Source organism: Miniopterus natalensis, chromosome 12 (genome assembly GCF_054644295.1).
Source record: "Miniopterus natalensis isolate mMinNat1 chromosome 12, mMinNat1.hap1, whole genome shotgun sequence".
In the NCBI taxonomy this organism is placed as follows: Eukaryota; Metazoa; Chordata; class Mammalia; order Chiroptera; family Miniopteridae; genus Miniopterus; species Miniopterus natalensis.
The window spans coordinates 68,284,947-68,304,797 of record NC_142092.1 but is presented as its reverse complement, the minus strand read 5'-3'; the positions used below and the strand labels follow the sequence as shown (position 1 = coordinate 68,304,797).

General features: G+C 42.2%; 1 protein-coding gene across 3 annotated transcripts; it reads right to left on the bottom strand.

Annotated features, from left to right (window-relative positions):
* Positions 1-720: 720 nt before the first annotated feature.
* Positions 721-19,299, bottom strand: ZBTB43 (zinc finger and BTB domain containing 43). Of its 3 annotated transcripts, XM_087822919.1 has the most exons (3): positions 19,232-19,274; positions 15,706-15,829; positions 721-6,065 (listed from the first exon to the last, which is right to left on the bottom strand). In XM_087822919.1, exon 3 carries the CDS (start codon positions 6,040-6,042, stop codon positions 4,639-4,641), a length of 1,404 nt encoding a protein of 467 aa, XP_087679045.1. In that variant the 5' UTR covers positions 6,043-6,065; positions 15,706-15,829; positions 19,232-19,274; the 3' UTR covers positions 721-4,638. The 3 variants fall into 3 exon arrangements, with proteins under 3 accessions (XP_087679045.1, XP_087679046.1, XP_016066469.1); XM_087822920.1 differs by lacking the exon at positions 15,706-15,829 and having other exon boundaries at positions 19,232-19,299; XM_016210983.2 differs by lacking the exons at positions 15,706-15,829; positions 19,232-19,274 and adding an exon at positions 18,909-18,996.
* Positions 19,300-19,851: the final 552 nt, after the last annotated feature.

The window sequence follows — 19,851 nt, the reverse complement described above, 5'->3', positions numbered from 1 at the left end:
CAAGCTCCACTCCTCGGGCACTGTATCGCCTTTGGCAACACCCAGCCTTCTCGGAATCAGAGCAGCCTCATGTGTAGATGAGTAGACCTGGGGCATCAGCCAGGGTCCTAGCATGAAACATACAGCACACTCAGCTGAGGTGACCTCGGAGAGTTTCATAAAGGGACTATTTACAAAGGGTGTGGGAGGGGACTCCTGCGAGGGCAGTGAAGCCTCTGAGGCTTGGCAAAACCGAAGTCAGGACCAATCCACTGCTTGAAATGACAAGGGCAGGGTGTGGTTACCAAACTCTGAAGTTGCCTGACAGGAGCTGCAGCCCTTGGCAGAGGAGCCCAGCCATGGTCAATCCACAGAGAGTGACTTCCCCAACCTGTCTCTACTCTCAAATGCCAAGCTCCTTCAGCACGTCTGGTAGATCCTGACCAGAGGCCAAAAGGACAAGTTCACAGAGGCCAGACTCCAGGACGAAGCACAGGGTGGGGAGAGGACCTAAAGCAGCAAACAGAGCACACCCAGCACACCTAACACATGTCGGGGCTGGCAGGGTTTTAACGAGATCACTCTAAGTGCCTGGCACTACAGGTGGTCACTCAACACCTATTTGATCCAACTGTCTATTTGGCATTTATTGTCAAAAGGCCACAATATAACTTTTATTCTCAGGTGGCAAAAGCCAGAAGGAAAACAAAGACATGTTTCATTTACTCAGAGTGAAAAAACTTTTACAAAGTTGACAGATAACATTTATTAAAACATGTCATACAAAAGGGCATGGTCTCTTCTATAAGAAGAAAATATTAAACAGTAACATTCAATTAAGTAAAACCATGCTGTACACTGAGGACAGCAATATATAAAGACAAAACTATTCAACTTTTGCAACACAGGCATAACAGTTCACAAAATATCAATAAGATATGCACCTAGTGATAATCTGTTTATCATCAAATTGTTTCGTGGTCTAAGAGTCACCTGACTTGCATAAATAATTTTCTGGAAGAAACATTGGGAACCTCATAAAAGGAAAGAAGGCAGCAGCAACTGACATTGTGACACAGGCTTCAAGCAAAACTAAAAACAAAGTCACATTTGCAAAATGTGTTCCAGCATCTTCCCATAGAGTGCTATCAGTAGAGATCTAAAATAAGAAACATGTACCTTTAAATACATAAGTAGTTAAGAAAAAACTCAAACCAACCAACCCTGGTTTCACTGAACAATGTCAGTCACCCATGAAAGCAACATAAATCACAAAATTAAGTGTGGCATGGATGGGGGCTGAGGGAGCAGATAATATGTTGCGTGGTTTCCAGCATTCCTACATGATGAGAGACCTTTTACAAGCAAACACCTGGATTGGGTGTGATGGAGTCTTCGCCACCCTTGGTAACCAGGGGACTGCAGTGAATCCCGCTCCCCAGGGGAAGCAGCTTGGGAACATGAGTGCCTCTGAGGGAAGGAGCCACTGAGAACTGGCAGCCTTCCCAAATAGCTAGAAGTCATCTTAGGGCCAATTCAGCTCAGCACAAGCCCACTAGAATGGAGGAGACCCTCTGGGCAGACTCTCCGAAAGTTGTGGCCAAAAGAAGAGAGTGGGGGAAGGTGAGATCTAGAAATCGAATCAACAGGCTGGCCCAGGAGTGCCTGAGGGTGACCCTCAGCACTTGAGGAAAGGCTGTCGCAGTCCTTCTGTAGACAGTGACACCTACTTTCCACACGGATTACTATGATGTGTACATCTACGATTAAAGGCATTGTATCAGTACTCATATTAAATACCACTGGTGGTGCCTTGAAGCCCTTTCCCACTGGGAGAGAGGAAACCACAGTTAACACTCAAAGTAGAGGACAGATACCTTGGTTGTAGGCCACTGACACAATCCCTGAAAGGCTGTTTGGAAAATGTTACCCATGGCCAACCAAACTTTGGAAGGATAAAGATTTCTAAAGCTGTACGGAGGCTGAGACAGACTATCCAACCCAGGGTTGGCAGGAAAAACAGGTAGTAGCACAGTATGACCTCCTACTCCTAAAAAGCTGAGTTTATAAAAATTCACTTTTACTATCCAAACTAAGGCAATCCCTTCTCCCACCTCTCCGAACATGCTAGCATTTCAGATGCCCAACCATCTCCCGGGGTCTGGCTGACCGGATTAGCAATCCTAATTTTTACGGAAACCCCAACGATCATAAAAAAACAACACAGCAGAGGTGAGGAACTTAAGACTTTAAATTCTACATTTAGTAGCTGATGTGCATATAAGGATTTCAACCAAAGACACACCTGTCTTCACAGCACATGAAGTTAAGTCCCAGTACAACTGACTGCTTCTAGAACGACCACTCAAGGCTGCCCACCACTCCCAGTGAGCCCGAGGCTTCGTCATTACTCATGCCAAGGGTGCTAGCTGACTTCAGCATACCTGAAGGACCATGATTTTCCCCAATATTTTATTTTTACCGCTGGGACTTCTCCTCAAATGTCCAGTGCTCATCTGAGTATAATCTTTAACAGGAAACAGGATGTCACATCTTCTAAACAGAGAGACAATGGTTTGCTGAGACCATGGAAGAGGGCAATCAGCTGCTGGCAGAATAAAACGGCTTTACTGCCTTGAAACTGGAATTAGCAGGAGTAATAAGACAATTGCTCCTCGCACAGAATGGCTGGGATCAGACCTAGAGCCCACTGGCTTCTAACACGAGAGAAAGGAAACGAGCTGCTGAGCTTGATTGTACAGTCACTTCTGTCAGGTTCACAGAGAAAGGACTGGTAATGGGGGAAGTTTCAACACTAGGAGGCTATTAATGTGGCAAACAACCAAGAGGTAATATCTAGTTTCTAGGTTAAAAAATCAATATATATATATGTATATTTATCATAAAGTTTTAAATACAAAGTGCTTTTACATATCGAGAATGATACAGTGTTAACGAATAGATCCCTGTTTTTTCATCTTGCTTACAAGAGTTAACTGGTAAGTAAGTACTTGCTTTCCCCTTTCCAGACAACATTCAACAAGTGAACACCTGCTGGTAGGAGCTTAAGGACCAGAGGCCATTGCCAGCAATGTCTGTCACATTAGAGCAAAACCAAACTTTTAAAACAAAATTCCATCCCAAAGCCAAGAAAAGTTATTTTTATTTTCAGGAAAAAAAGTTTCCACTTGGAAGTAATAGATCAGTAAGCTTATGGAAAAGTTGACATAGAGTAGCACCCTGTCCTACCCTGGTGGTAACCGAAGGTATATTACACAGCTAAAAGCATCCTGAATATATGCCTGCTTTTCACCCTGAAACATCTGACTGATCGGCAGAAAAGGTCTCAGAATAGCTGCTCATCTTGTTGTTTTTGGTAGGTAGGGCTAGCTATGTGGACTTGTAAATTTATGCAGCTTTATCTATAATTTGGGAGCATGAATCTGTAGACTAGTTTCTAAAATTAGGATTTCTTCTTTCCCCTTTTAAAACACATTCCAGCACTCCTAAGAGAACTGGCGGCATTAGCTCAGTGTGGCCCTCTGAATGAATGTCTCCCCCACCGATGTATGTCCAGGACCCCTCTTTTCTTTGTGCAGTTTCTCCCCCTCCATTATTACCTGCCACTCACAATCCTGCTATTCGGCAACTCTCATTCTGCCAGTTGGGAGTGTCACTGTAGCCTCCTATTAACTCCTGAAGTTCACAGGTCATTCTTGCCGTGATTCTGGCTCCTTCCCACTAACTGCGGTCACTGACTGACCTCTTTGGGAAGCACCATAATTTAAGACAGCGCAAAACGGCTACAGCAGCCAATGGTACCGTGGTCAGTCACAGCAAGCTAGACGGCTGCTAGCCATAGAGCAGATCCCACTGTGTGGATGCTACAGTTAAACAAAAAGGATTTGGGACAGCAAACCAGTTAGAAAGGCCTATCTCTGGCACACTAAAGAATGATGATTAGATACAATTGTTCAAACTGTTAGTATTACAATACAGAACTCTGCCTTTTCAAGAGTCTGAAACATACTGTGACAGTGGCATCTCACAGAAATTGAAGCTTGTACCATAAGTTGTTTCATACTTGGACTGTCACCCTCTTATTATCTCCGTAGTTTTAGAAAGAAGAAAACTGGACAAGAGAGTTGTTAATCAACTTCGCATCCTAGGAATCACATTATTTGCAGCTTTTACATAAGTAGCATTTCATTCAGTAAAGCAGCTACCAAAACAAATCCACGTTACCTAAGTATCTATAGTAAGAGCAAGATAAGCTTCCAACATGACCTTGTAATAATAAGTGATCAAAAACTGCTACCACCTGAAATGGAACTGGTGGGCTAGAGTCCAGTTCCAAGTGCAGGGATCTCTATCCCCAAGTCCACCTGCCCCAGTCACAACGGGCCTAAAGATGTACCTGGCCAGCTGGAGGTGGGTTAACTTACCCCCATTATCTACTCCAGGCCTGGACTGGAACATACAAATCTGAGGAATTAGATTTTTTTTCATTGGCCTACTCAGAACCGGTCTTTCAGAAATATCTTCCATTTTTTTTAAGCTTCTCTCATAATAGCAAGTAGCACACATCATCTGTGCCCAGATTTGCATAATTACCATCGTTTATTTTTGTGCCTGCCACTCAAGGGCCAGATACTATTTCTAGTTAGCCTCAGTCGTATTCTGCTCAGCTTTCGCAGCTTCATAAGACTTGGTACAAGAAGTCACATGCCTGTGGAAACTGTCCCTCCACATAAATCTCTTTGCACAGATATTACACTCATATGGCTTTATGCCTGTGTGAATTTTCATGTGGCCCACGAGGTGATGCTTCATCTTGAATTTCTTACCACAGACACCACAGCCGTAAGGCCGAAGCCCAAGATGCATACTCATGTGTCGATCTCTCTGACTCTTGTGAGTGAAACTTTTCCCACACTGACAAGGATACAGCTTGTCGGTGGCCGAGAATCCCAAGTGTGAAGCTTCTTCTTTAATCCCTGTTACCATTTCAATATTCTCGCTGTAGCCTGTTGCCAGGGCAGCCTCCTGTCTGTGCCCGATTAGACTGCCCTCTGACCTCTCTCCTGAAAACTCTTCCATGGAAGAGCCATAGAAATCTACCTGCTCGTCATAATTGCTTTCATCAGCCTGCTCGTCAAACTCGGCCTCCACTTTTTTTTCCACGATGTGAAAGTCTTCCTCTACCCCCGAAGGCTGGACCGTGTGCTCGGTCTGCATGGTGTTGATGGACTCAGTGACCTGGTGCTCGTCGTAGGGCGCGTGCACGTCCATGCCCTCGCACGCCGGCTCGAAGCGCTCGGGCTTCACGTGGATCCAGCGTTTGTGTGCCATGATGCTGGGCTTGCTGTACAGAGGCCGGGTGTAGTGGAACTCGGCACTGTCGCTGGCCCCCTCCTCCCCGTCCTGGCTCGCCATTTCAGTGCTCAGCCGGTCATGCTCTGTGGATGAGTTGCTGGGAAGGTACTCGTGCTCCGTGAGCTGAGATGACAGCTCGTCTTTGGTGCTCTCCTCCTCGTTCTCTCCATCCCTCAGTTCTTGGGATTTGGGGAAATCAGTGTGGCTCCCAGAGCCCAGCTCAAAGCTCTCCACCAAGCCATTATAACTACTGCTGCTTGGAGACTGGTGGTCACTGCTATGATTTAGCTTTTGACAAAGGACTGTTGGGTTTCCCTCTAAAACCTCAGTGCATTTGTCTACCACATGCCACATCTGGAGGAAGCTCGCTGCTGTTAAGTAACTGACAATTTCTGGAGCGGGCATTACTAGACGTCCCGTGTAACTAGACAGGAGAATGTTCTCAAACACTCTTGGATTCATCACATCAGGCAAAACGATCCTCCTGCTGTTTTTCAGGAGCACCTGGTCACAAAAGTAGGGCGAACTGGCAGCAAGGACAGCTTTGTGTGCCCGGAAAATGTGGCCTTGTACAACAATGGAGACATCGCACAATTGTCCTTGCTGGCGCTGCTGGTTCAGTTTCTGCAGAATGGTGCTGGAAAAATCAGGAAATTCTACTCGAAAAGAGTTTGTTCCAGGCTCCATTTCATCACAAATCTTGTTCAGTGCTACAAAAGAAAGAAAAATGAGTGTTAATGCCAGCCCAAAGAGAAACTTACTTATCACTAAGGAAACCAGGACAGGTTCCACAGTCCATGTCCCCTTGCCTATGGGCACTGCGGGTGGAGCATTCATTCCCCAGAGCAAGGCTCACAGGGATGAGTGTGCCAACAGCAGGAGCCACCCACCACCCTTCACGGTGTTAACTCTTGATTTTGCCTGGGTCTGTGATGAGAGAATAGAATCCACAGAGATTAGATTTGCAAACTATACAAATCCCATAAGTAAAAGAAATTATTTTTAGTCAAAACAAACATGGTATGTATCTAAATGATAGAATTTTTAAGAGGCTTCAGATTCAACCCAAATTTCCATGTTGGAGTGAGGATGGAATTGTGGGCAGAAGGAAGGGCGTATATAAAGGCTCTGAGGCAGGAATGAACTTGGCAACTGCAAGGAACTGCAAGGAGACCACTAGGCTAGAATCCAGTGAGGGAGCGAGGGGGAGGGGCCAGGTCAGGACAACCATGAGTCTAGTCCCTCAGCACCACAGGGTGAAGAGGCTAAGGCCCCCCACAGTGTGAGTTTCTCTAGTTGCTGTCAGAATTTCTGCCCTCTGGGAACTTTCTGATAATGTGAAACAAGTGAAATGGCAAGGCAAGGTATTCCTTCTATCCGCTGGTCTTCCAGTTGCTTAAAAAGTTACAGCCCAAAGATAAAATTACAACAGAGAATAGGGATTACCTGTGTTGTTACTGTAAATGTACTTTGTGGGTTAAGTCAAGCACTAGGGACGATTTCTAACAGCAATAAACAAGATGAACTCTGATGGAGATCCTGCTCATGCCCCATAATTCCACAGTAAATTGAAACCAACCAGAAAACCCAACAGATTTATCAGTGCTATTTGTCATCTGACTCTATATCTAAGTATTGCTAAATACCAGATAAGAGATAAAAGCATAAGATAAAAGAACCAGACAACCAAAACAAAGATTGCAAGTCATCTTTGAGAGATAGGGAAAGATGCCAAGAGAAGAAATGAATGTTTCTGGAGTATATTATGTCCCCGGTATATAATTACTATATATAAACACACCTTTTTTTCACTTAATCTCTACAATGACTCTGCAAATACAGGGATGGGGATTCTCAAGTTCCGTGATTTCAAGCAACTTTGCCAAGGTTAAAATTAAAGCTAGTTTTTATTAAGATGGGACCTGAATCTAGATTTCTATGACTCCAAAGCCTATGCTAATCTTCCTATCACATCATTCTGCCTCTTCTAAGAAGATGCCAAAATACCAGAATAGTCATTAATAATTTTAAGAGGTAAGATAGTGTTTTTAGAATAAGTATTAGTTTGTGGTTTATACCTCTTAAAATATTTCATCATAATTTAAAACAAAAATAGACCAGGAAACAAACTATTTAGATACTTGCAGTTTCAAAAAGGAAAGAAAACTACATAAATGTATAGACTAGAGGTATGCCAATTTTGAGAACTACGTCTGGGTAACCAGATTCTTTGGCTTGATCTCATCGCTGCAGAATTTTGTTTTTAGATAACTGAAAAAAAAGGAGAGAGGGACTAATACACACATGGATGGGATTAGTACCCTTATAAAAGAGACACCACAGAATTATAGGTGAGGACAGGGAACCAAGGAGCGGTGCCCTGACTAGACACTGAATCTTCTGGCCCCTTGACCTTGGACTTCCCAGCCTCCAGAACTCTGAGGAATAAGTTTCTTTTTATAAGCCACCCAGTCTGTGATATTTTGCTACAGTAGCCCAAATGGACTAAGATACCACCTTAGCACAAAAAGAGCTAACTCATTCTGTTCAAATGGCTATATAGTTTCCTGCTATATGGATTTATTGTAATTTAAGCAGTCCTCTTCTTACAGAATTTTAATTGTCCAGGTTTTTGAAATTATGAACGATGCTATAATGGACATCTGTGCATCACTATCTTGGCATATCTTTGGAAATATCTATAGGTTACTGTAATCTCTACCAGTGGGATTGCTGGGTCAAAGGGCTACGCATTTGATATTCTGACATATATTACCAAACTGCTTTCCAGAAAGGTTGCAGCAAGTCACACGTCTACACCAAGACTAATGATGGTATCTACTCTCCCACACTCTTACCAACACTGGACGTTATCGAATAAGGAAAAAAAGTTGGCAAACCACCAAAGTGACTCATCCATGACTCACTGTTGTTCTCACCAACATTTCTTTAATTATGAATGAGATACTCTTTACTCATGTTTACTGGTCATTTATTCTTCCTATAAATTATCAGTCATACTCTTTGCTCAAATAAATTGGGCAATTCATCTTATATATTAATTTGTAGTTTCTTGGTAAATTCAGGAAATTAACTTTGAAATTTATGTAAATTACCCACCTTTGCTTTTATGGCTCTAGGGCTTTGTGTTAGACATAGAAAGGCATTCCCAACTCCAAGGTTATTTTTAAAAAGTAAAAAAAATTATTTAGGTTTTTTTCCTGGTACATTTTTTAAAAGCACTTAAACCTTTAATATACAAAGAGTTTATTTTGGTATAAGAGTAATATTGGGATCTAGCCCTTTCCCCTCCAAAATGGTTAGCCTACTCTTCCAAAACTATTATTGAATATCCACCTTTTCTTCAAGTTCCATGTGTTGTAGAATTTTAAATGACTGGCAATAGACTTTTAAAAACACTTCTACAAAAATAAATGGCATCATGATATTATAGAAAATGGTGGAGTAGGAAGCTCTAGAGGGCAGCCTCTCCAAAAAAAAACAACCAATAAGCTGCTGAAATGATCAGAATCAACTATCTCAGAACCCTGGAATCCGATCAGACGCTTATAGCAACAGAGATAATGACTGATGAAGGGAGAGGCTGCTGTACCTTGCTAAAAAAGCAGTGTGCCCAAACCAGCTACAATCCCCATTCCTCAGCCCTGCCATAGCCTGGAGGATATTGGCCACCATTCCTAAAGTGGCTGGCTGATGCCTGGGTGGACGACAAGGACCATGCCCTCCAAAAACTGGGGAGTTTTGCATCCTGGCCAGTCTGGTGGACCCACACAGCTTTGTTCTGATCCCTCTGGTTGCAGTGGCTTTCCCAGCAGCATCGTATGATTTTAAAAAACAAACACACTTTCACCCCCTTTCCTCTGGGTCAAAGCATTTAAGGAAAAAATTTTGGGGGGTTAATTGTCATCAGAGGATATTTTCCCCACTGATTTTTTAGAGTGGAAGGGAGGGGGGAGAGAGACACACACTGATTGGTTGCCTCCTGCACATTCCCTGACTGGGGCTGGGGATCGAGCCTGCAACCGAGGTACATGCCCTTGACTGGAATAGAACCTACGACCCTTTAGTTTGCAGGCTGATGCTCTAACCACTGAGCCAAACTGGCCAGGGAATTTAAGGAAATCTTTGTCAAGTCACAGGCTGACCACAGAAACTTCAGTGACTACATGCAATAAGGAATACTACAGACTGAAAAATAGTTTGGAAAGATCACCATACAAACAGATCACCACACAAACAAGTAACAAAGGAAATCACCTAGGAGGCAAAGAATCCTATTTCAAGAGTTACCACCTCAGAATACTCAAATTGTTCCAGTTCTCAACCAAAACTACAAAGTATACAAAGAAGAAGGAAAATATGGAGCATTCACAGGGAAGAAAGAACTAGGCAGAAACTCTTCCTCAGGAATTCTAGACACTGGAATCACTAGTCAAAGATGTTAAATCAACCATCTTGTATACGCTCAAATTGCTAAAAACAAAACAAAACAAAAACCAAAAAGCAAAACAAACCCCTCTGTGCTAATGAACTAAAGGAAAACAGGAGAACATGTCAATGAAGATTTAGAAATTATAAAAAGGAACCAAACAGAAATTCTGGAGCTAAAAAGAGTAATAGCTGTGTTATGGGCTGAACTGTATCCCTTCTCCCCATTCATATGTTGAAGCCCTATAACCCCCAATGTGACTGTATTTGAATATAAGGCCTTTGAGCCCTAATCCAATCTGACTGGCCTTTTCGTAAGAAATGAAATTTACACACAGAGACATTGGGGGGATGCACAATGTGAAGACAGTGAAAAAGTGGCCATCTTCAAGCTAAGGAGAGGTGCTCAGGACACCAAAACCAAATTTCCCAACATCACAATCTCAGACTTCTAGCCTCTTGAATTGTGGGGGGGGGGGGGGGGGGATCTGTTACTTAAGTCACCTAGTCTGTGATACTTTGTTATGGCAGACCTAGGAAATCAATACAAGTTGAAATTAAAATTTTGCAAAAGGAGTTCAATGGCAGATTTAAGCAGGCAGAAGAAAAAAATCAGCAAATTCAAAGTAAAGCAAATTATATTATCCAGCCTAAGGAGTAGAAAGAAAACTAAACACAATCTGAGGTACCTGCAGGACACCATCAAATTTACCAACACCAACATGTACACCTTGGGAGTCTCAGAAAAAGAAAGGGTAGAAAAGGCATGAAAAGAATCAATGGTTAAAAACTCCCCAAATTTGATAAAAGACATACCTACACATCCTAGCAGCTCAACAAACTCCAAGTGAGATAAAGTTAAAGAGATCCACAGGAGACACATTGTAAATCAAGTAGTAGAATGCCAAAGACAAGGGATAATCTTGAAAGCACAAGAAAGAAGCAATTCATCTTCTAAAATGGCTTCTCAGTAAGATTAACAGCTAATTTCTCATCAGAAACTATGGAGGCCAGAAGGCAGTGGTATGATACTTAAAGTGCAAGAAGAAAAACCTGTAAATCAAGAATTCTATACCTGGCAAAACTATCCTTTCAAGGATGAAGGAGAGGCCCTGGCTGGGTAGCTCAGTTGGTTAGAGTGTCATCCCAACACACCAAGGTTGTGGATTCGATCCCCAGTCAGGGTACATACAAGAATCAACCAATGAATGCATAGATAAGTGAAACAACAAATTGATGTTTCTCTCTCTGTCTCCCTTCCTCTTTCTCTAAAATCAATCAATCAATAAAAATTATAAAAGAATGAAGGAGAAATTAAGACATTTCCAGATATACAAAATTTAAGGGTGTTGTTACCAGTAGATCTCCTCTACAAGAAATGATAAAGGGGAGGTCCTTGAGGATGAGAAAAAAGAACACTAGACAGTAATTCAAAGCTATATGAAGGAATAAAGACTACTGAAAAAGGTAACAACATGGGTAAATATAGAAACTGATATTATTATGCTTTTGATTTATAACTCCTTTCCCCCCCTATATGACTTATAAGGCAAATGAATAAAACAATAACTGTGAATCTATGTTAATAGGCACACAATGCATTAAGATGTAATCTGTGACAATGACAATATGAAGGGGGAGGGATGACGATGTACAGGAGCAGAGTGTTGACTCAGAATCAGTCAAACTAGGCTGCTATAAGTTTAAGATGTTGAGTGTAAACCTCAGTGTAACTACCAGGAAGATAACTAAAATACACATGAAAAGAAAAGAAGGGTGTCAACATGGAACACAAAAAATAAATTCAAAAAACAAGTATTTTTAAAAGACAGTGATAGAGGAACTGAGGCACAAAAAGCATACATGATATTCAGAAAACAAACAGCTAAATGGCAGAAGTAAATCCTTCCTCTAATTAAAAGGCAGAGATAGGCAGAATGGATTAAAAAACTTAATTTGCTTACATGTTGTCTATAAGAGACTCACTTCAGATATAAAGTGACAGAGGTTGAAAGTAAAACAATGAAAAAAATATCCCATGCAAAGAGTAACCAAAGAGAGCTGGGGTGGCTACATATGGGTGGGCACAAACAGTAGATTTACAGTTGTGAGTACACAAGACACAGAGTGTATTCTTGTATTATCTATTACTTATTGTATTATTTTCCATACAAACTGTAAACCTGCCTTTGCCCATCCCTGTATTACCATCAGACAAAACAGATTTTAAGTCACAAAGGTTATAAGAACAAAAAAGGACACTATACATTGATGAAAGGTTCAATCTATCAAGAAGATATAACAATTATAAACACACACATATACATATACACCTAACAAGAGAAATATAATAAAGCAAAATATAATGAAGCAAAAATGGACAGAATTGAAAAGAGAAACAGATAGATCTATAATAATGGATGGAAACGTCAACACCTCACTTTCAATACTTAATAGAAAAACCAGACAGAAGGTCTCTAAGTAAAGTTATTGAACAATATTATAAATCAATTATATCTACAAGACATATATAGAATACAAAAATGAAGTTCTAATAAACGCTACAACATGGATGAACATTGAAAATATGCTAAAAATGAAACATCGTACTAAACATTAACTTAAATAAGCCAGACACAAAAGTACAAATGTTGTATAATTCCGCTTATGTGAAATATCTAGAATAGGCAAACTCATAGAGACAGAAAGAGATTAGAGGTTACCATGACTCGGGAGAGTTATTGCTTGAAGGGTAGCTTCTGTTTGGGGTGAGAAAAAGTTTCGGAAATAGAAAGTGGTGCTGGTTGTACAAGTATAATTAATTCCACTGAACTGTACACTTGAAAATGGTCAAAATGGCAAACTGAACGATTATATATATATATATATATGTATACACCCCCCCACACACACACACACATTAAAACAACTGGAAAAAAGTCATATAACTTTAACTGTGTCAACTGCAGTTTAATAAGTATCTGATCTTGGTCCGTTATTTTGGGTGTGTGGCATTTCTATATATTCCTGATCTTAGTAACATGCAAAGCCTGAACTTCTAAAGGTTTTTCTGCTATATAAGCAATAATTACAAAGTTACAGGCAACTGTGATCTATACTAATAGTATAGTTCCTGTTTCAGTTAAAATACTTTAATAGAAGTAATGAATTAACTCACTGAAAATAACAACATAAAATACTGTATGCAAGGGATTTCAATACTGTACTGTGAGGGATTTCTACAAGCTCCCATCTCACGGTCCAGAGTTTATAATCTGTAAGGGTGGTTAAAAACACATGCGTACAACCCCGGTATTCAAGGCAAAGCCTGAAAAAAAAGCACCACAGGAGAATTACAAACTCAGGAGAAAGTCAGGGGAGGGAACCTAGTATAATCTACACTTACATATTTTGTCACCGTAAATTTGGGCATCACCAAGGTAAGAGGAAGACTTGAGGGCAGCCTACAATTCTTCCCTTTTACCACATCCTAACCAAAATAATCCAAGAAATACGGAAACACTGGCTTGAGTCCTAGAACTAGAGACTAGAGTTATCTATATGCCACAAACTTTAATTAAGGGTATAGTGAAGATGGGGCCAGACTGAAGGGAAGACATTGCCCCTGCAACTCCGCCTGCTATACCAGGCAATCCTGTTACATTAGCAGCAACTGTGCCCGAGGGCCACTAGTATCTGTTCATTTGGAAGGTCTGTGACTAAAAAGCAAGGGTGGGCCATGGGACAAGCCCTGCAGATTGGCAGCATTCCGAAGTGGCTGCACTGGGATTCCAAAGGTTGCCTCACTAGAGATTTCTTTTTATAAAAACCTGATATGAGATGATGGGGCTCAGTAGTAGCCCAGCAAGAAAGCAAAGGCAGAGCCCATCATTTGCTAGGTGGGCCAAAGACAGTAAAGTAGGCCCCTGGTATAATTATTTCACCAAACACAGAAGGAAGTGCACAGAGCTCAAGCTCTCCTGAAAGCCCCTAAGACTCAGCCTCTGGGCCCAGCCACTCCCTTAAGCTAAGCTCTGGTGTCAATAAGGTTCAGAGGCTGTTCACCAGCAAGAGAGCGAAGAATTTATTCTGACAGCATCCAAGTATACGGTGAAGGACCAAAACCAATCCACCCAAAGGGGAGAAAATTCCAGACCTGAGCAGAATGTTTCCCTCTAAAAAATTAATGAACAGAATACAATCAACATGGTTTTATTCTGTTAAGTAAATGGGATCTGTAAATAGATTCTACAATAACAAAAAAGAAGAAAATAGCAAGGGATAAATAAAGGGTACAGTTTAGATAGCATTTTTAAATTGTAATTTTCCAACTGACGAAAATATGGTCTCTATGAATGAAGTATAAGGCCGCTGAGAAAAAATGGCACTGATATAAAAAAAAAAAAGCTTGCTGAATTAAAGAAAAGACGTAAGGAAACCAATAGAGCGGAAATTTAAACGGGCGATAAGAAGCAGAACTTCAACTACAGAAAATAGCATCAATGATGTGGAAGGTGCTTTGGGGAACTTCTATCAGAATTCAAGAGAAAAATATGAAACCTGCCAGAGAGAAGATACTAGAATAGGAGGACGAGGCGAGAGATAAAAGCACCACAGCATATGGCTAATTACTGACTTTGAGAGAAAGAGCAAAGTGAATGAGTAGAAGGAATAAGCAGATAAAATACTTGATAGAAGAAAACGTCCCTGAGTGGAAAACCTTCAGTATTCAGAAGAGTCTTACAGTGGGGACAAATGAGCCCCAGACAAAACGCAGTCCTGATCTCGGCAAACAAAGCTTAAAAACAAGCCCCCAAAGGACAAAACTATTTCCAAGTAACTTAATTCTGTTCCAGAACAAAGCTTGAGAATATTTACATCACAGAAAAATATCCAGAACCCAACAAGTAAAATTCATGTCTGGCACCCATTAAAAAAAATCACCATCCATGCAAACACAGCAGAAAAATGTACCTATAATGAGAGAGAAAAAATTGATCAATAGAAACAGACCTAGAATGACAGATCTATGCAATTAGTAGAAAATTCTATATGCCACATGTTCAAGAAAATAGAGGAAAATTAAGCATCTTAGGTAGACGGGAAAAAAGACCCAACTTGAACTTCTACAAATTAAAACATCACAAAACAAAACCAACAAACAGTGGATGGGAGTAACACCAGAATTAACACGGTAGAATAAAAGATTAGTGAGCTTGAAAGCACAGCAGTAGATACAACTGAAAGCAGAGAGAGAGAGAAAAAAGAGAAGGCGGAAAAGAGGAGCCGTGAACGGTGGACAACTTTAAGGTGCCTAACTGGAGTCCCTGACGGAGGGCATAGGGGCTGAAGTTTATAGTAATTTGCATGCTTACTATACAGAGCACATTTAAACACAGTAAATATTACTTCAGTAAATCTACAGACTGGCACAAATGTACAAAAATACCAACACACTATGCCTACCATTTAGTCAAATGCTTTACAGTGTACAAAGCAGACGATGGAAACTTAGGTCTCACAACACCCAGGTATCATCATACTCACTTTAAAGATGAGTAAACTGAAGCTCAGCAAGGTTAAAAGACCTGCCCAAGGTCGCTTGTTTAGGAAGTGGTATGTCAGGATTCAAATAGAAGTGTAATTCCAAATCTAATATTTTTCTAAGTTAAAAAAAAAAGGCACTTAGCAGAAACATTTCTCTAAAGTTAGATGCTCCATCAGAACATGTATGGCAGTGACTGGCCTTCTATGCACAGTATCGCCTCCTCAGAAGAGAAGTACAAGAAAATTCTGGCCCAAGGCAATTAAATATAAATACATTATATTTTTGCTGAAAAAGAAACCACTCTAGTAAATAATTTTTAAAATTGTATTTTTACAAGTTTATATATAGCTTACCTAATGCAAAGTCGTATTCCTGGGATAAAGTTCCTTATACCATGGCCATCAAAAAGTAGTATAAATGAATGAGGAAAAGGAACCCATTTCTCAGTTCTGCTTCAAATTAAAATCACATTGACTTCTGAAAGGAAAAATCGTGTTGAAAACGTAAAAGATGCTGGCGCTACTCACTGCGTATATGTGCCTTGCTAATAAATACTACACAGGTAGGTGAGCAGCAGAAGAGACTAATCAAGGTTGGTATTTTTGGTTATATTAACATCTATTCTGTACCTTCTTAGCTTTTGTCTTTGTTATTTTTAAATAAACTTTTAATTTTGGGATAATTTCTGCTTTATAGAAAAGTTGTAAAGAATGTTGCAAGTTCCCAAATGCCCCTCATCCAATTTCCTTTAATGTTAACATCTTACGATACCATGGCACATCTGTCAAACATAGAAAACCAACAGTGGTCAGTGCCTATGTAATTCTGCAGAATTAAAACATCCTTTGGAAAATGTTTTCGGTCTCCAGACCACGGTCAATCAGCACCCCTATATTTTTTCCTAACTGGAATATTCTAGCCAAAGAACTTAGCAAAATCTATTTTAGGGTTTCTAAAAAACAAGCTACCTACTTTATTAAGTTTGACTCATATCTCCCTTTAAGCCACAGCTGACTATTTTAACACTTCAGGGCAAACATTCCATTGTGGTAAACAATTTGAGATTAAAAAAAAAAAGGTATTATGCACCCTTATGCTTATTGCAGTATTATTTACAATAGCTAAGCTACGGAAGCAACCTAGGTGTCCGGTAATAGATGAATAGATAAAGAGGAGGTATACGCACACAATGGAATATTACTCGGAAATAAAAAAGAATGAAATCTTGTGATTGTGACAACATGGACGCACTTCGAGGGTATTATGCTAAGTGATGTCTGACAGAGAAAGACAAATACTGTATGATTCCACTTACATGTGGAATCTAAACCAAAACAAATGAACAAACAAAACAAAACAAAAACAGACTCACAGAAGCAGAGAACTGAGAGTTGCCGGGTTAAAATAAATCAGCCATAAAGATGTGATACACAGCACAGTCAAAATATTGTAATAACTTTGCATGGTGACAGGTAGTCATTAGACTTAGGTGGTGATCACATCATAAGGTCTATAAATGTCGAGTCACTGTTGTACACCTGAAACTAATACAATACTGTATGCCAACTATACTTCAATAGTTTTTTGTTTTTTTTTTAAAAAAAGAAAGTATTGCCCTGGTCGGTGTGCTCAGTTGGTTGGAGTGTCATCGCGTGCAATGAAGGGTCACAGGTTTGATTCTGGTCAGGGCACATAGGGGAGGCTCTCTCTCCCCCTCTCACTTCCTCTCTCTGAAATCAATAAAGATATATATATATTTTTAAATGTCTAAATAAGCCTAAAAATGTTTCCAATAAGAATTTTTAAAAGCCTAAGTGATAAGAAAGCATATGTCATAGCTTAATTAGCAGCGTTTTCTCTTCCTTTGTTGGTACATAAAATAACTGATCATATCTAGGATTCAACACGGTAGTAATTCAGCTGCTACATCTTGTAAGAAAGTTTGAACTATCTTACAGGCAAACTGATAGCTTAAATAAGAGAGCATAAAAAAAGGCCTCCTCCATCAGAATATACATAAGAAATAACACATACTTTTGCATTATTATAAGAACTATTTTTCCTACCCTATGAGTTTTCTTCATGTTAAAAGCAAAATCTTCCTCAAATTTCCTATTTATGCAGCAGATTCCTGCATTGAATCCAAGGAATACAGAGGGGAGAGCCAGGGCGGGAACCTACTATAAGTAGAAAACTTGAGGAAGATTCTAACCAAATTCTTTTAACCAAACACCCAAGGACCTTGGCTATGAGGAGAGAAGGTACCAATAAGTGTAGGTTCAACTAAATACTATTCCTAAAAGCTACAGAGTGAATTTTTAAAATTACATTTTCAAAGAGTTTGTTAATTCCGGATGTCTCCAATGAGCAATTTTTTAGCATTGTGGTAAAACATACTTAACATAAAAGTTACCATTTTAAAGTACACAATTCCTTGCATTTAGTACATTCACAATGTTGTACAACCATCACCACTACCCATTTCCAGAATGTATCATCCCAAACTAAAACTGTGTATCCAATTAAACAATAACTCTCCTTCATGCCCTCCTCCCCCACTCCCTGGTAAACTACATTGTACCTTCTTTCTCTATGAATTTGCCTATTTTAGATATCTCATATAAGCAGACTCATACAATATTTGTTCTTTTGTATCTGGCTTATTTCTCCAGTGAGTACTTCTGTAAAGCAAAGACTGAACCCCAAATTATTAGCTTTCTCATAATTTAACTGTACATACTGACAATCTCTGAATAAAGGATACAGCTCTCCCAGAAATCCTGCTACTGTTCTCTGAGCCTCAAGGGCAGAGGACCTCAGACTGACCCTTTGTTAGGCTGTAGCCAGGCCTGGTTAAGCAGCTGTTGAGAGCCCTGGAGGCCATTCTGGAGTAAGTGGATGGAGCAAAGGAAAGTAGAAATCTGTGCAGGCCTGAAAATCCATGGGTAAGAAAAGTCAAGGGTTCATTATGTTACTTGGGCTCTGAGATGGCTGCTGTCTGCCCGCGAGGGCTCCTGTACCCTCACACTTAGCTCGGGCAGACACCTGTCAGAGCTGAGGCCAGCCTGCGGTCTAGTCGCTGAGAGTGTCACCAGCGCAGGAAGCTTCAAGGGGTCATGAGTCACCTTTCATGGCTCAGAGGTCTGGGCGGGCAGGCCTGCCAACCCCGCCCAGACAAACCCAGTTAGGGGAGGCAAAAACCACAGAGACAGACAGAACCGGCAGAGTCACAGAAACACGGGTGGCCAAAGAGCTGGACCTACAGGCAGGCCATGAATGAGAATAAGGACGACGAGGGAAACACAGGGTCAAGAGACACAGGAGCTAGGCTGAGGCAGAAATAAAAACAGGGTTCAGCCACGCAGAGGTGGGCTCGAGGGTGACAAAGTGGAGAGAAACACAAAGTTGACAGGGGCGGAGTTGAGAGGCAAAAAGGGCAGGTGACAACAGGTGACAGAGACAGCGCACAGACGTAAACAGGCAGCTGTCAGCGGAGTCCGGGCGCAGCCTTCCTCCCCGCCGGGGCTCGCCCCGGAGGCCGCCATGCCGCGCCCACCTGGAGGTCGCGACGGGCCGGCGGGCGGACGGGGGCTGGATCTCTAAGCGCTGCGGTCCGCCGAGGTCCGCCGCCGCAGGGTCACCTTGGGCCAGACGCTCCGTCGGGGGCCGCGGGGTCGCGGTGCGCGCGCCGGGACGGCCGGAGACCGCAGAAGTGGGAGCCGGCGCCCCGGGACTCCCACCACCAGCGCGGCTGAAGCATCCGGGCGGCGGAACAGGCCCGGCGGGGCGGGGCGGCGCGCGGGGACCTGCAGGTGAGCCCCAGGCCTCGCCGCCCTCCCTCCCGGCCCCTCCCCGCCCGCGGTCCCGGCCCCGCCGTACCTGCCAAGGGCTCGGCGCTCACATAGCGGACCCGCCACACTTTCCGCCGCCGGAACCAGGCCCGTTCAAGCCGTCGCCGCCGCCGCGACCGCCTCAGCCCGCACCTCCCGCCCCCGGAAACGCTTCCCGGTGCCGCCCCCTGAAACTGACAGTGCTTCCGAGGGTGCGTCAGCGAGAGAGCGCTGTGCGCATGCGCGACTCGCGTCCCAGCCGGACGGCGGGAGCGCGCCCCGGGGCATCCGGCGCCTGCGCAGTACAGCTTGGCGCGGGTGCATCGGCCTTAGGGACTTGGCATAAACGGCGCCCTGGGTCGCTCAGCCTGCCTAGCAGACGTGGCGCCAGGTCCGTTTCTGTCTTCACAGCACCTTTGACGCGCGGTGGATGCTTAGTAAATGTTCAGCGAAAGGGCCAATGTGTGGCAGGTGCTGTGCTGGGCCCCCCGAGGAAAAAGCTCATTTTGCTCAGATGCTGGAGGAGCCCCTTTATCTCAGGGGAGGCGGACCCTCACCCCGGCTGCATCCACCGCAATCTCATTATCTTTAGCCCAGTGTTCGGGTGGCTGGACTAGGCATAGTCATGGACCAACTTCTAGCCCATAAGAGTCATTGAGTGAGAAAGTG

Coding starts and splice junctions, on each gene's coding strand:
- ZBTB43 (XM_087822920.1), bottom strand. CDS start 6,042: ATGGAGCCTGGAACAAACTCTTTTCGAGTAGAATTTCCTGATTTTTCC.